Raw genomic sequence first — 14,323 nt, 5'->3', positions numbered from 1 at the left:
TTTATTTGTAATATTTGGCATGTTTGTGTGCTGCTGCGCATCCCTGTGTGTGTAACAAGTAGAATGTACACGCGCTGTGCTCCCGCCTATAGGCGTATATTACTAACGTGCACTTTAAAATTACAAAAATAATCCTGCGCTATTGACTTTAGACCAGGTTTCAGTTGGTCAATGCCGCAGTCGTTTTCAGTTCCTCAAAATAGCAATACGGCAGCAATGCACCTGAACACACCTCGTTTTCAGACCAGCACACCCATGGGCGAACAGATGGCCGCGAGTGCATTTGATATTTAAACAACGTGGCGCTGGATGTGAAAATGATAACCGCGTCAGGCTAAAACTAGCAAAAAAAAACACACGCCTGGCATCGCATTGCGTGGGGTGTATAATAGGGCACCTTATATTTAAAACATCAAAGCATTATTTATGCATTTGTAACTGCAGGTTAAATGCATTCATGTCCCTCTGAGCTGCATTAAACAGTCTGTGTGCATGCATATAAATGCCACTTCAGATGCAGCTTCTGTGTTTCCTCTGCATTTCAAAAATGAATTTTGTTGAAACTGATTTAATTTGATTGGTAATAGCCCTACTGTGTCTTATTTATTTATTAAATGTAAGAATTTGACACAAAAGGTTAAAAAAAAAACTAGGTTAAAATGGCTTTATAAAGGTAAAAATGCCCATAAAAGGTAAAAATCAATTTAAACTTATTGGAAAAGATGATTTCTGTCACTGCTGTGAACTAACCACCACACACAATATGAGGAATATCAAAAACTTAAAATCAGCTGACCATGACAGTCCTAAACCCACCAAAGGTACCAACGCAAACACATTCAGTAAAATATTGTCTAATTATTGTTATCAAGAAAATCCCAGAAAATTTCGAGATATCTTTTTTGTCAATATTGCACACCCCAACTGGAGAAGCAAAATTACTTCAGATACCACTTAATATTGATCATATTCTGCTTCTCCAGTAAATGTCTCTTGATTTTAAGGATGTTTAGATATTTGTGCTGGAAAACAAGACAGAAACACTGAGGAAGAACATGATTTTCTGTGGTGTTAGTCTCTTGAACAGGTTAAAGCACCATGGGCTGGATTAGGAGGTGGTTGTTTTGTGAGATTTTTCACCCTTAACCAGTTCAGCACAAGCCCCGCCCCTCAGCCTATTCTAAAGATTTCATTGGTCATGTCAGTCACAGGGTTGATAACACCATCTCAGCCAGTTTCATTTAATGCAACAAAAATGATTCATGTAGTCTTGAGACCTATGATTTAATCTTAGTATAGAGTTGGTAGAACATCGTGACAGATAGCGGTACAGTTTGTCAAGATCAGATCCATCCATGATTATTTTGAAGTCTGATCTTGTCCTGACACGTGTGATTGAGTTAACCAATGAAATCAGCTGTGTGAAGGGGTTTGTGCTTAACTAGTCCACAGCAGTAACTAAAGCCAGTTTTAGCACCTGTCATTTATTTTCCCTCCAGCTGCTGGACTGCTAACTTTCATTTCTCCAGACAGGAATCAATCCGCCCCACCTCAGGGACGAGGCGTTTATTCATAATGGTTTTGAGATCCGCTTTGATATCTGCAGAATCTATAAACTAGCCGGAAGGGATTGGAAGCAGACGTTAAGAGGATTTAGCAGCCGATCAACAAGTCTCACCAACCTAAAGCATGGTCAGATGTGAAAATATGAAGCGCTGGTCGTAGAGGAGCGCAGCCGCGTCTAGTTTAGCTGTATTCACTGCCGATCCTGATATCGGCATCATGTCAAGCCCATAGAAGAGTTCGGCACAGACTCTTTGATTAAAGGTGAAGCCTCTTCCATCTATCCTGCTGAAATGAATGGATGCGTCGCCGCTGGCCTTTAGTTAACAGGCGGCCGGAGGACTGTGTTTTCCCGGATGGCACATTCAGGTGGATATAAACCTGTCACACACAGAATGAACGGTGTGTGAAATGACCTCTCACGCGGTCACTGGTGTGCGCCGGTGGGTTGTCTACTCTCTTTTCAACTTATCTGGTCGAGTAGAGTCAGGTTAACCCGTCTCCCAGATGGAGAACTGTCTTTCACACAAACATCCAGACAATTGCATAAGTTTACACCCCCTGCAGAATCTGTTTATGACCATTAAGAGGGATCATAAAAATGCACTTCAGTTTTATAATTATAATTATCAGTCCCTCTCTCCAATATGCATCTTCTCTCTTCCCATTACGTTTTTATCCTGTTGAGAAGTTTCCAGCTTCATACTTAAAATCTAAATGCATATTTTCTGCGGAAATCATGTACAAATCTCATGCAGCTTCTGAAGGACTGTACTAAATAAAAACAGAAATAAGATCTTATATTTATGGTGTGCAAACTTATGCTCTGAACTCATAAATACAATCATTCTGATGTGAGCTGCAGGAATCACAAATTGACCCAAATGTTCATTGGTTGAGATTGATTTTCCGTGAGTAACAAACTGATGGTTTGTGACAGGCACATACAGAGAACGAGCCGTATTTTCTCAAAGAACTGCAGAATCACATATAAACCTGTACAAAGAAGCCCTGGAGTCTAATGCCATGAGTTACGTTCATTTGTACAAACGCAGAACGACACGGATTACACCTGCACACACGCGGCCGCAGGACGAACATATGCCGGCGAACTCCTGCAGTGGGACTCTCGTTCTCTCTCACATTCAACATGTGACATTTTACCTTCATAAGCACCTAATGCTTCAGAAGCCTTCAAGTGTGTAAATCGACAGTAAATTTGTCCGTCCAATATGAGCCATTTCTAAGAAATGTCCATTTGTTTCCATGGAGACATAAAGCCTCATGTCTTGAATCTCAGAAAGCTCATTTGAATAAACGCCAAGATATAGAAGGCCTCTTTACCTGGAGTCGTCATTAGCCGCTATCTGTTGCATGAAGCACTGCTCCAGCCACAGCCAGTAAAGGTCGACGGCACGCTAGTTTACATAAACATGCATAATTAAGTAGTTGTCCTGATCTGGGGAATGTACATGGTAATTTATGAAAAATAGTCCCAGAGAAGCACATTTGCTGCAGATGGAGATATTATTCAAATATAATTGGCCATAACAGAAGTAAAATTAAAGGTTGAGGACGCTGGGCTTCCGCTTGTAAAGCACAAAACATTTACTGCACGATTCCAAAGGCTGAAGTTGGAGATCACTGCGAACACACTCGCCTGACTACAGCTCTGACATATATCTGTCATTCAGTAAAACACTATAAAATATCATAATATTGGATGCTTGTGTGTGTGTGTGTGTGTGTGTGTGTGTGTCTATATAAAAAAAGACCACAAGCATGCAAAAGAAATGCAAGAAAATTCTGTATGCAAATATCAGTGACATCATCATGGCGTTTCTAATGAGCTGCGATCTCCAAAATTATCTCCAAAAACTGTCATTAATGCGCATTTTGAGCTGAATTAATAAAGGAATAAAAACTGACTGTTTGAGGAACATCAACACAGTAAACCACCATTATTATACTTAACTGAAATTGTATTTTTTTAACTGAAATAAAATATTTTAAAATTAACTTAACGTAATTAAAATTAACTTAAACATTTGATTTAATCTATTTGCCAAGGCAACATTTCTCATTTTCATTCAGTTTAACTTGATTGATATAGTAAAATAACTAAAACTGTAATAAAAATGAATAAAAAAAACTATACAGACAAAAAAAAACACTTAAAGTGGACCTATAATGACCCTTTCACAAGATGTAATATCAGTCTCTGGTGTCTCCAGAATGTGTCTGTGAAGTTTCAGCTCAAAATACCCCACAGATCATTTATTTAAAATTATTCTGAGTTTTAGTGATTTAGAGACAGTTATTCATGCTTTCATCTCAACCAGGTTGGACTATTGTAACGCTCTATACGCTGGAATAAATCAGTCCTCGCTCTCGCGATCACAGCTGGTACAGAATGCTGCGGCTCGTCTTTTAACAGGAACAAAAATAAGAGAACACATTACACCTGTGTTAGCATCACTTCATTGGTTACCTGTTCGATTCAGAGTTGATTTTAAGGTTTTAGTATTTGTATTTAAATCTCTTCATGGTCTTGCCCCTTCTTATATTTCAGACCTTCTCCACTCCTACTCTCCTGTGAGAACGCTCAGATCTTCCACCCAGATGACATTAAATGTTCCAAAATCTCGACTTAGATCCAAAGGTGACAGGGCTTTCTCAGTTCTCGGTCTTAAGCTCTGGAATTCCCTACCTTTGTCTATTAGACTATCCCCTACTCTATCTACATTTAAATCTTCTCTTAAAACATACTTTTTTTCTCAGACATATGCTTAATTTGATAATAATTTTCATTTTAAATTTTGTTTTATTTTGCATGATGTTTTGTCTTAATTTTATTGTTTTGTTTTCTTTCGATATATTTTATTAGTATTTAAATTGTATTGTATGAGGATGTTTTGTCTTGTATGTTGTGCAGCACTTTGGTCAGCATTTATGTTGTTTTAAAGGGCTATATAAATAAACTTGACCTTGACCTATTATAGCTTGTCAAATTTGCCCCTATTTGGGTGTGAGCAAAAACACGCCGTTTTTGTATGTGTCCCTTTAAATGCAAATGAGCTGCTGCTCCCGCCCCCTTTCCAGAAGAGGGCGGAGCTTTAACAGCTCGGGCTTCAGTCACTCAACAACAACAAAGCTGGAGAATCTCACGCAGCTCTGTTTGCGAAACAGAGCCATACACACCAGGCTAATGATTGCCATCAAATGCTGTGAATGGTCTAAAATATTTTCCAAAATATCGCTCTTACAGAAACGCCCCTTTTTTAGCAATCGATCTTGCCAGGGTCAACTTCAGGCTATCCAAGCTAACGAGACTCCTAAATAGTGTTTGTGCTCGTCTGTGCAGCCAACGACAGAACAGTTAGCATGCTTTGATTGAACTTTTGTCAAGGCGTTAGAACTGGTACACCGTTGTGCTTGCAAAAAACAAAATGGCGGCGCCGTGGGTGGAAACGTGCAGATTAAGGGGAGGTAATATTATAAAAACATCCCCTTCCTACGTCACCTTCTGAGCGGCTCATTTTTCCACATGTTTCCAGAGAAAGGCTTACCAAAACAAAGTTACTGGGTTGTACTTTTTCACATTTTCCGGGTTGGTAGATGCACTTAATAAAAATTGTAAAAATGTAACAAAATTAAAAAAAATAAATAAATAAACTATTGGATTCAAACTATTAATAAAAACTATGATAGTATCTCAATGATTCTAAAATAAAAATGAGAATTAAAGTACAGGAATAAAGGACTGTAACCTGAAATACTCTATATAAAATATTATTAAATAAAGCATGTGTTATTGCTCTGTAGACACACAGATGATTCACCTTCATCGAACTAACAATAACCGCAGACGTTTCATATTGTGGGTTTTCTCACCGGGTCTGAAAAATAATTTTGGTTCCACGTTCAACGAGGACGCGTCACAGACTGCGGCATCATGGGTATCGACTGTTTGTCCTTTATCTCATAGAAACAAGCAGCCGAGTTCAGAAAACAGACTCACAAACAGACACAAATATCCCAGATCTGATCCCACATGACGGGAGTGTCAGACGGCCAATATCATCACACACACACACACACACGCTATTCTTCTTCCTCAACCAGAACCTGCAATATTCTCACATAATTCCAGACGCCGCTGTGAATTTCAACAAGCTGCAGCGGGACAAACACACTCCTCCAGCATCTCCAGCTCTCACTGCACATGACGTGATTAATAACTCTAGTGTAATTCATTACAGCTATACGGCTTATGAAGCGTCGCACGAGTTCAGCGTCAGCCGCGCGCCGTGACTGTAAAGATTGTGTTCATTAATCACCGGCTGAGCCGCACGACAGAACCACAAACGCTCCAATTCACCTAAACCTGGACAACTAGTCAGGGTAACCGAGACCAAGTCAAGATCCACAGAGCCGAGAGACGCCAATTCTCATAAAAACACAGCATTGATGTGATGATTCTGATTATTCTGACAGAGATCAACATCAACAAATCACAATCAGAAGCCAGAAAATATACTAATCAGATGAGCTGTTTTAGTTCTAGGAAAGATCGAATCACCTGCTTGACAAACTGATTCTCGTGTACAACCGCTGATAACCACAACAACAGCAAAGTTTAAGATCATCAAGATGCAGTTATTGAAGCTTTTTGCATTGCTTTGTCTGCATCATTTACACTCTTAATATTAATAAAGCTTCTTTATTGGCATCGATGGTTCCATGAAGAAGCTTTAACATCTTTCCAAAGTTCTTTAAAGTGGAAAAAGGTACTTTTTAGTTTCTTCACATGAAATGGTTCTTTGGCTTTCCTTCACTCAGTAGTGTTTGAATGAGGCTCTTCTGGTGTCCTTGTTGTTCATGTGTCGTTTATTTCTCTGGTTTATTCTCTTTTCTCAGAGCGCTGTGACTCAGGCGGTCGATTGATAATTGACGCTCAGCCTGAGGGTTCATTTGTCTTGTTTGCTGACCTCTTTGAATATGATCATATAGAGTAATTACAGCGCCACAGAACTCACGGCTGAACCACAGCCGAGGGAGAATGAGAGATATGGAGTGAAAGTGCTGTGCCGAACACATCCGTCCTCAAGCGCTTTGAAGGTCATTTGGTCAGAAATGGCCTGACAGAAAATACACCACGACTGACCACAACACTGTAATGAATTAACCAGATCATCTCCACGCTCGTTTCTTCTCTCAAACTCTCTATTTTTCAAACAAACACACTTCAAAAATCATGTTCTTCCTCAGTGTTTCTGTCTTGTTTTCCAGCACAAACATCTAAACATTCTTAAATCAAGATACATTTACTGGAGAAGAGAAATGACTGAAGATATTACTGAAAAATGCATCATGAAGTGAGTTTGTGCATCTGCATGACAGGAATTATGTTTTCAGCAACGGTTCGTATCTTCTGAAGAGCACAAACACACGCAGACGTTAATCTGAGCGCTGAAAATCCGTCCGGTTTAAAGTAAAGATTGTGTCTGTCTAGAGCGACCCAATCTCTTCATCCCGTTCTCTTTATCCATCGCTCCATTCTTCCCTAAATATGAGAAGTAATCCTCCAAAACTAAGAACCATACGGCTTTTACAGAAACACTAAAGACTGTAGAGTCTCGGAGAGTGATTCTGTGTCACGACACACTTTCAGTCAAACACTCGCATAAATCAATATATATTTCACCATCTTCAAAACCTTCTGATCTGATGCAGGTGAAGCGTAAAACTCTGTCGACTCTGTTCTTTAATGACTCAAAATAATTATGAGTAAACTAACTCTAGATGAATTTAACCATAATAATAAACCACTACCAAACCCTAAACTCCCATTTGTGACTATTATTCTACAAAAAAGGGAAAATAGACATGATAAAATTACCAAAATATCCCAGTTATTGTTGCTGCGTGTGTTTTAACACATATTAATACGACAAAGACTTTCTTAAAGTACGACCAGAGTTATTAATATTATAGTTTTATAAATATTTTTGTTTATAATTAAAAATATTTATTTTTATATTTTTCATTTTCTTTTTAATTTTAGTTCAAGTTTTAGTCATTTTGTTGTGTATTTGGCATTTTTATTAGTAATATGTTTGTATAGTTTTTATTATTTTTAGTAAATGAAGATAAACTAAATAAAAGTGAGAAATCCTGCCTTGGCAACTACCTGAAATAAGTTTTTTATATTTTATTTTTTTTAGTTAACAATTGCAAAATAAAAATAAAATAAAATAAAATAAAATAAAATAAAATAAAATAAAATAAAATAAAATAAAATAAAATAAAATAAAATAAAATAAATACAGTCTGGAAATCAGAATGGATAATTTCCCTGACATTCCCAGATTTTCCCATTCCACGTCATCATCACATACAGCCGATATCGTTCCGTGTTTCTCGATCACACCATGAGCGTTTTGAACCGGTGCGTTTGCCTTTCCAGCGCCGGCGTCAGTCCCGCCGCAGGTGGTCAATTGAGCTGAGAGGCGTTTTCACGGCTGCAGCGGGGTTCAATCACAGCCGGAGCGCTGAAGCCCTGTCAGAGCCGCACCACTGCCACTCCATCACAACAGCGCCTCACTTCCCTCGCCGCGGGGAAACTCACCGCCCAATCCACAATCAGAGCGAGTGAATTTAACATGAGCTAAACACCAGTGTCCTGAGAGAAGCTCGCAGACGCTTTCAGAGGACAGCAGCCAATCACTGGCGTCTTCATGCTCTGCACGCCACAACATGCTGTTACCCAGAATGCAATGCAGTGACTGAACCAGAAGTGATAGCAACTGAACACTGAGACATTAGATTCAAATCCAGAGCTGATAACTGGATGGTCATGTGACAAGAAAACAAAACAAGTCTTAATATCTTCAGTCATTTCTCTTCTCCAGTAAATGTATCTTGATTTAAGAATGTTTAGATATTTGTGCTGAAAACAAGACAGAAACACTGAGGAAGAACCTCAATCGCAGTGTACCGAGTATCGACACTAAACGAGAATATTATATTCTGTGTATCTCTACTTATATTCGCTCTCTCCGTGTGGCTCCAGCAGGGAAATATGGAGCCAGCGGAGGGAGGATGATGGAGGAGTTTGTTGGGGTCAAACCCTGAGCGCTGGCGGTTTGTCAGGGTTTATGTGGGAGGAAGGTGAGGGAGGAAGATCAGTATGCAGGGCGGCGCGGCTCGATCGCAGCGCGTGTCAGGGGAAGCAGACGCCGCACTGGAGAGTAAATGCCAACGGACGCGTGACACTGAATACTGATCCAGACCACAGAACAAGAGATGATGTGCTGGACGAGGAACTGGACCGGACCACACTGGAACACCACATACTGCCTACATAGACAGCTGTCTTCTGAGGGCACTTAACTGAAATATAACCTAAAAGTGTGATTTAAAACACACTTCATGGGAAACTATATATAAATAGTTACACAAACACCCCTAAACTGCCATCCACTTAGAAAATAAACATGGCATCATGGCATGAAACTTACAATAAACACACACATTATTGTGTTGTTTCATTAATATCTGCAACATAAATATGACATCAATGACCCAATAAACGAAACATGCAGATGAATCGAATCAAGATACAAACAGAATCCAGTGCCATCCTGAACGCACAAACCTAAACCAAAAAAACAAATACTCCAGACTGAAAAGATCTCACCACACATCCATCCATCCATCCGATAATCCAGACAGAAGGCTTGATCCAACAGTATAAAGTGCTTCAAAAGTTCCTCGTGTCTTGATGAACCTAGTTCAAGTTCAATCAACTGAGCCTTCAACAAACACTTTCCTGATCCTTTCAAAATAAAAGCACGCCATGATAATGGCAGTAAAATGGCCGCCGTCTCTTCTGCCATCATTACACACACACATCATACACAAACTTAGCCATGAAAGTTTTGTGAAAATGATCAGAAATGCTGCCGCTGGCTGGCAGCTTTTTAAAAAAAAAGCAGGTGGGGAAAGAGTTAAGGAAGAATCATTTTTTCCGAACACACTTCTGACCTGAAGCAGATTTTTGAGGTGCCGTGATGCTGAAGATCAGCTTGATGGACATTAAACCTGCGCGCATGCGGCTCTACTGTCCATCACTGTCAGTGTCCTGTTATCACCACTGACGCAGACGCTGAACACACACTGAGAGACTCCGTCAATGAATGACCACAGAATCTCCATCTATCATGAAGCTGTTTGGACTAATGACCATTCAGATGCAGACCAGAGCTAACATCATACTGACAGAACTAAACTTCTCTTGTGCACTTCACACAAACAACTGTGACGAGAGCGAAAGTCTTCATATCCATTAACAACACTGAACCACAGCCAATGAGAGGTCATGTGACCAATGAGAGGTCATGTGACCCACGAGAGGAGCCACAGCAGAAGCTCACGAGTCAAACGGAGAATGATTTATCCCTGCCTTAAGTATTGAAATATTTATTGTATTTTATTAAATGTTTGGTGTAATTTGATGATAGTTTCAGAGCACATACAGCAGTAAATCTTGTGTCAGGTCATTCTCTCGTTTCATTAGCTGCTTATAAAGTGACAATTTTCACTCAGAGATCAATTAATTAGAGTTAGAGAGATTTCATCACGCCCACCATCAGCAGAACTAATGACAATGAAATATAATCGATTTAGATTTGCCTTTCTGCTGGAGTTTCATTTATAAATCACTGGTGTTTTTCACGCACAAGCTGTGAACTATATTTAAGAGCATTTCACTGAAAGATTTAAATGTAAAACATGCTTTTGCACATATTATTTGTTTTCTTTCCTGAAGGAAATGAAAAAAAGGCAAGACAGCACAGGTAAATGGAATAAAACATTAACTTATATTATCAGATGTCATCATACTTCCCCAGATTACATTAAGAATTGCAAACATTTTAGTACAAGTTTTCTGAAATATTATATTTAAATCTGCAAATGACATTCCCAGAACAGAAATCTGAACACTGGATAGAGTCAAGTTCATAATTCTTGTTTGATTTTGTCGACATATTAAAGTTTTTTCTAAAGGAAATTCTGGATTTCTCCTTTTATCACTGCATAAATCAGAGAATACTCTCAATAGACATGAAAATACATGTTTTTAGGAGTAAAATGTTGAATAAATCAGGCAAATGATATTTGAACAACACTTTTCTGACTTTACAGACACAAATAGATGAAGTGCATAAACACTTAAGACCAAAATAGACCTGAAGACTGACCAGTGCATGAAAAAACAACAGTTCAGCCTGTTATCGCCTGCCTTAATCACAGTTAATTACTTTCATCTATTGACAGCTTTGATTTTTTTTAAGGTGTAATTTGTGTTTTGTAGGTTTTACAGCTTTTGCAGAACAAACTCTAAATCTCCCGATCTGCGGTGTGCAGGAACCCCTGACAGGATAACAATCTCAGTGATTGTCTGGTCTAGAAACTCTCCTTCAGACAGCTGAAGTCGGATTCAGCTGCGAATAACCTGTCATTATCTGACCCCAGACCTCCATATTTCTGAAAACAAAATGGCTAGCGTGAACCTCTACATCCGTGAGATTCATCCTCTGGCTTTGTGTTTGGTAACGGCGCTCTTTTAAAGCAGGATTTATCTTCCCAGCCACTGGAAAACTTATGGGGTTGATCCTGAATCATGGATCAGTGACCCTGAAGCTCATATCCAGGGCTTAATGCTGATGTGACGGGCCTGCATTCGCTGCCGGGCTTATCGGCACACAGGACGGCTCTGAAGTGTGTGTTTGTGAGGTGATTTGACCCCGTAAATCCGCCCGGCTCGGGCCCGATTCATTAAGGTATTGTTGAGGTTAAAGTCTCTGAAATGAATTTTCTGAGAGCAGCGGGAAATAAAGGCCAGAGGAAGAATTGGAAGTGAGCTCAGAGCGAAACGCCTTGATGACAAATAAAGAAAGCGGCGTTTCCAATAACCTCACGTCTATTAGCCGCCGCTGACACTGATTCAGGTTCATCCGGTCACAGTAAATCGCTGAATTAACCTGAACCTCCAGCACCACCCGCGACTCCGGCGACAAATGAAACGCCCTCCAACCAAAACCATCCTCGTTATTTCGCACGCTCACGATGATGGATTTACTAGTCGTGTCCAGCAGCCAAATAATTAAAGACCGAGCTGAACGTTTCTCCTCCTCCAGGCATCCGAGGCGCGATTACTTCTGCAGAGTGAAATTACGCTCCATGTTCAGTGTTATATCACATGAATCACAATTAGATCTGAACGAGCAGCATGACTTCATTCTGGTACTGTAACGAATGACAGATTGTAAAAACAAGCAGGAAGGCAATAAAGCAAAAGCACACAGTTATCAATGTAATGATAAAGAACTATGATTTTTGATTAGTATTGATACAGTTATTGAACTGAACTGAATCAACACTGAATAATGACACATTTGTCTTTTTAGTGCTGTTTGCATCATTGATTCTGTTATTTTCTTGTTTATTACTGTGAAGTTGCTTTGAAGAAACTATCTGTACTGTATAAAGCACTGTAGAAATAAAGCTGACTTGACTTGATGAAAATGTGTTAGCGGCACTAGAGGGTTTGAGTGACAGACCCTAAAGATTTGTTCACATCACGTCACTCTTCCTATAACTGCAGTCGATTTCATAACTTTTTACTGTGCGGCTCTGTTGACTTATAGAGCAAACAAACACATCAGGAACCTGCAGATTTGCTCAAGCTGCTGCTGCAGAGGCTTTACTGCAAACCAATTTGTCCTCCAACCTCCCATTAAACGTAAGGAACACAGAGAGAGACGCGCGCTTTGTTTTGCTGTGAAGCCGCGCCGCAGATGGCAGTTCTGGCATCAGCGGGAGAGAGAGAGAGAGAGAGAGACGAGATCCGTGTAAATCCTGTCTGTGTGGCGGTGAAGACGCCGCGAGAACCTCCCGGTCAAGTGCCATGGAGCGGCGGCGTCCAAACCAAACACGCAAACAAACACAACTGCGATCAGCATGCGGCCTCATGTGCGCAGAGTCATTAAGGGCCAGACTCCATCAGGGGCCCGACACGAGCGTCTCCACGCCACCTGACTCCACGGCAGGAGGGAGAGAGAATGGAAGGATGGAAATAAAAGACGGGAGCAGATGTCTGTTTCCGCCTGCTCACTCTCTCTGTCCGTCTGTCTGTCTGCCTATCTATCTATCTATCTATCTATCTATCTGTCTGTCTATCTGTCTATCCGTCCGTCTGTCTGTCTCTTTGTCTGTCTGTCCGTTTGTTTGTTCGTCTGTCTGCCTGTCTGTCTGTCCGTTTGTTCGTCTGTCTGTCTGTTCGTTTATTCGTTTGTCTGTCTGTCTGTCTGTCTGTCTGTCCGTCTGTCCATCTGTCCATTTGTTCGTCTGTCTGTCTGTCTGTTTGTTCGTCTGTCTGTCTGTCTGTCTGTCTATCCGTTTGTTCGTCTGTCTGTCGGTTTGTTCATTTGTCTGTCTGTCTGTTTGTTCGTCTGTCTGTCTGTCTGTCCGTTTGTTTCATCATTTGTCTGTCTATCTATCCATCTGTCCGTCTGTCTGTCTCTCTGTCTGTCTGTCCGTTTGTTTGTTCATCTGTCTGTCTGTCTGTCTGTCCGTCTGTCCCATCTGTCCGTTTGTTCGTCTGTCTGTCTGTCCGTCTGTCCATCTGTCCATTTGTTCGTCTGTCTGTCTGTCTGTCTGTCTGTCTGTCTGTCTATCCGTTTGTTCGTCTGTCTGTCTGTCTGTCGGGTTGTTCATTTGTCTGTCTGTCTGTTTGTTCGTCTGTCTGTCTGTCTGTCCGTTTGTTTCATTGTTTGTCTGTCTGTCTGTCTGTCCGTCTGTCCCATCTGTCCGTTTGTTCGTCTGTCTGTCTGTCCGTCTGTCCATTTGTTCGTCTGTCTGTTCGTCTGTCTGTCTGTCTATCCGTTTGTTTGTCTGTCTGTCTGTCTGTCGGTTTGTTCATTTGTCTGTCTGTCTGTCTGTTTGTTCGTCTGTCTGTCTGTCTGTCTGTCTGTCTGTCCGTTTGTTCGTCTGTCTGTCTGTTCGTTTATTCGTTTGTCTGTCTGTCTGTCTGTCTGTCTGTCTGTCTGTCCGTCTGTCCATTTGTCCGTCCGTTTTTTTTTCGTTTGTCCGTCTGTCTGTCCATCTGTCTGTCTGTCCGTTTGTTTGTTCGTCTGTCTGTCTGTCTGTCTGTTCGTCTGTCTGTCTGTCTGTCTGTCTGTCTGTCTGTCTGTTTGTTCGTTTGTCTGTCTGTCTGTCCGTTTGTTCGTCTGTCTGTCTGTCTGTCCGTTTGTTCGTCTGTCTGTCTGTCTGTCTGTCCGTTTGTTCGTCTGTCTGTCTGTCCATTTGTTTATCTGTCCGTTTGTCCATCCGTTTGTTCGTTTGTCTATCTGTCTGTCCGTCTGTCTGTCTCATAGTGAGCACTGGAGATGCAGCTAAATAAACAAAGATACAAAAACAAAGAAACAAGAGAACAGACCTTAGAGGAGAAAAAACAACTCATAGAAGTGTTATTGAAGTTTTATTTTAGTTTTATTAATATTTTGAATTAGCTGTTATTTTAATATTTTTTTTGTTTTCGTGTTAATTTTAGTTTAATTTTGATTTATTTCCAGTTAATAATTTTAGTTCTTCAGCTTAAACTTATTTCAGTTTATTGCCAAGGCAACTTTTCTCATTTCTATTTAGTATAAGTTTTTCAACTAATTTTTATATTTTACTTTATTTCAATTAA

The 14,323-nt window shown here is 40.2% G+C and overlaps 1 protein-coding gene across 1 annotated transcript in view; it reads right to left on the bottom strand.

Annotated features, from left to right (window-relative positions):
* Positions 1-9,954, bottom strand: part of dcc (DCC netrin 1 receptor) — a 155,463-nt gene extending 145,509 nt beyond the window's left edge. Inside the window, 1 exon segment of the mRNA XM_051893077.1 lies at positions 9,613-9,954. Coding sequence (XP_051749037.1) covers positions 9,613-9,679 — 67 coding nt within the window. The 5' untranslated portion in view covers positions 9,680-9,954.
* Between the last annotated feature and the right edge of the window lie 4,369 nt (positions 9,955-14,323).

The sequence above is a fragment of the Ctenopharyngodon idella genome, chromosome 5 (assembly GCF_019924925.1).
Source record: "Ctenopharyngodon idella isolate HZGC_01 chromosome 5, HZGC01, whole genome shotgun sequence".
Classification (NCBI taxonomy): domain Eukaryota; kingdom Metazoa; phylum Chordata; class Actinopteri; order Cypriniformes; family Xenocyprididae; genus Ctenopharyngodon; species Ctenopharyngodon idella.
Note: the sequence above shows the minus strand (reverse complement) of the source record. Positions and strands in the feature narration are given on the sequence as shown.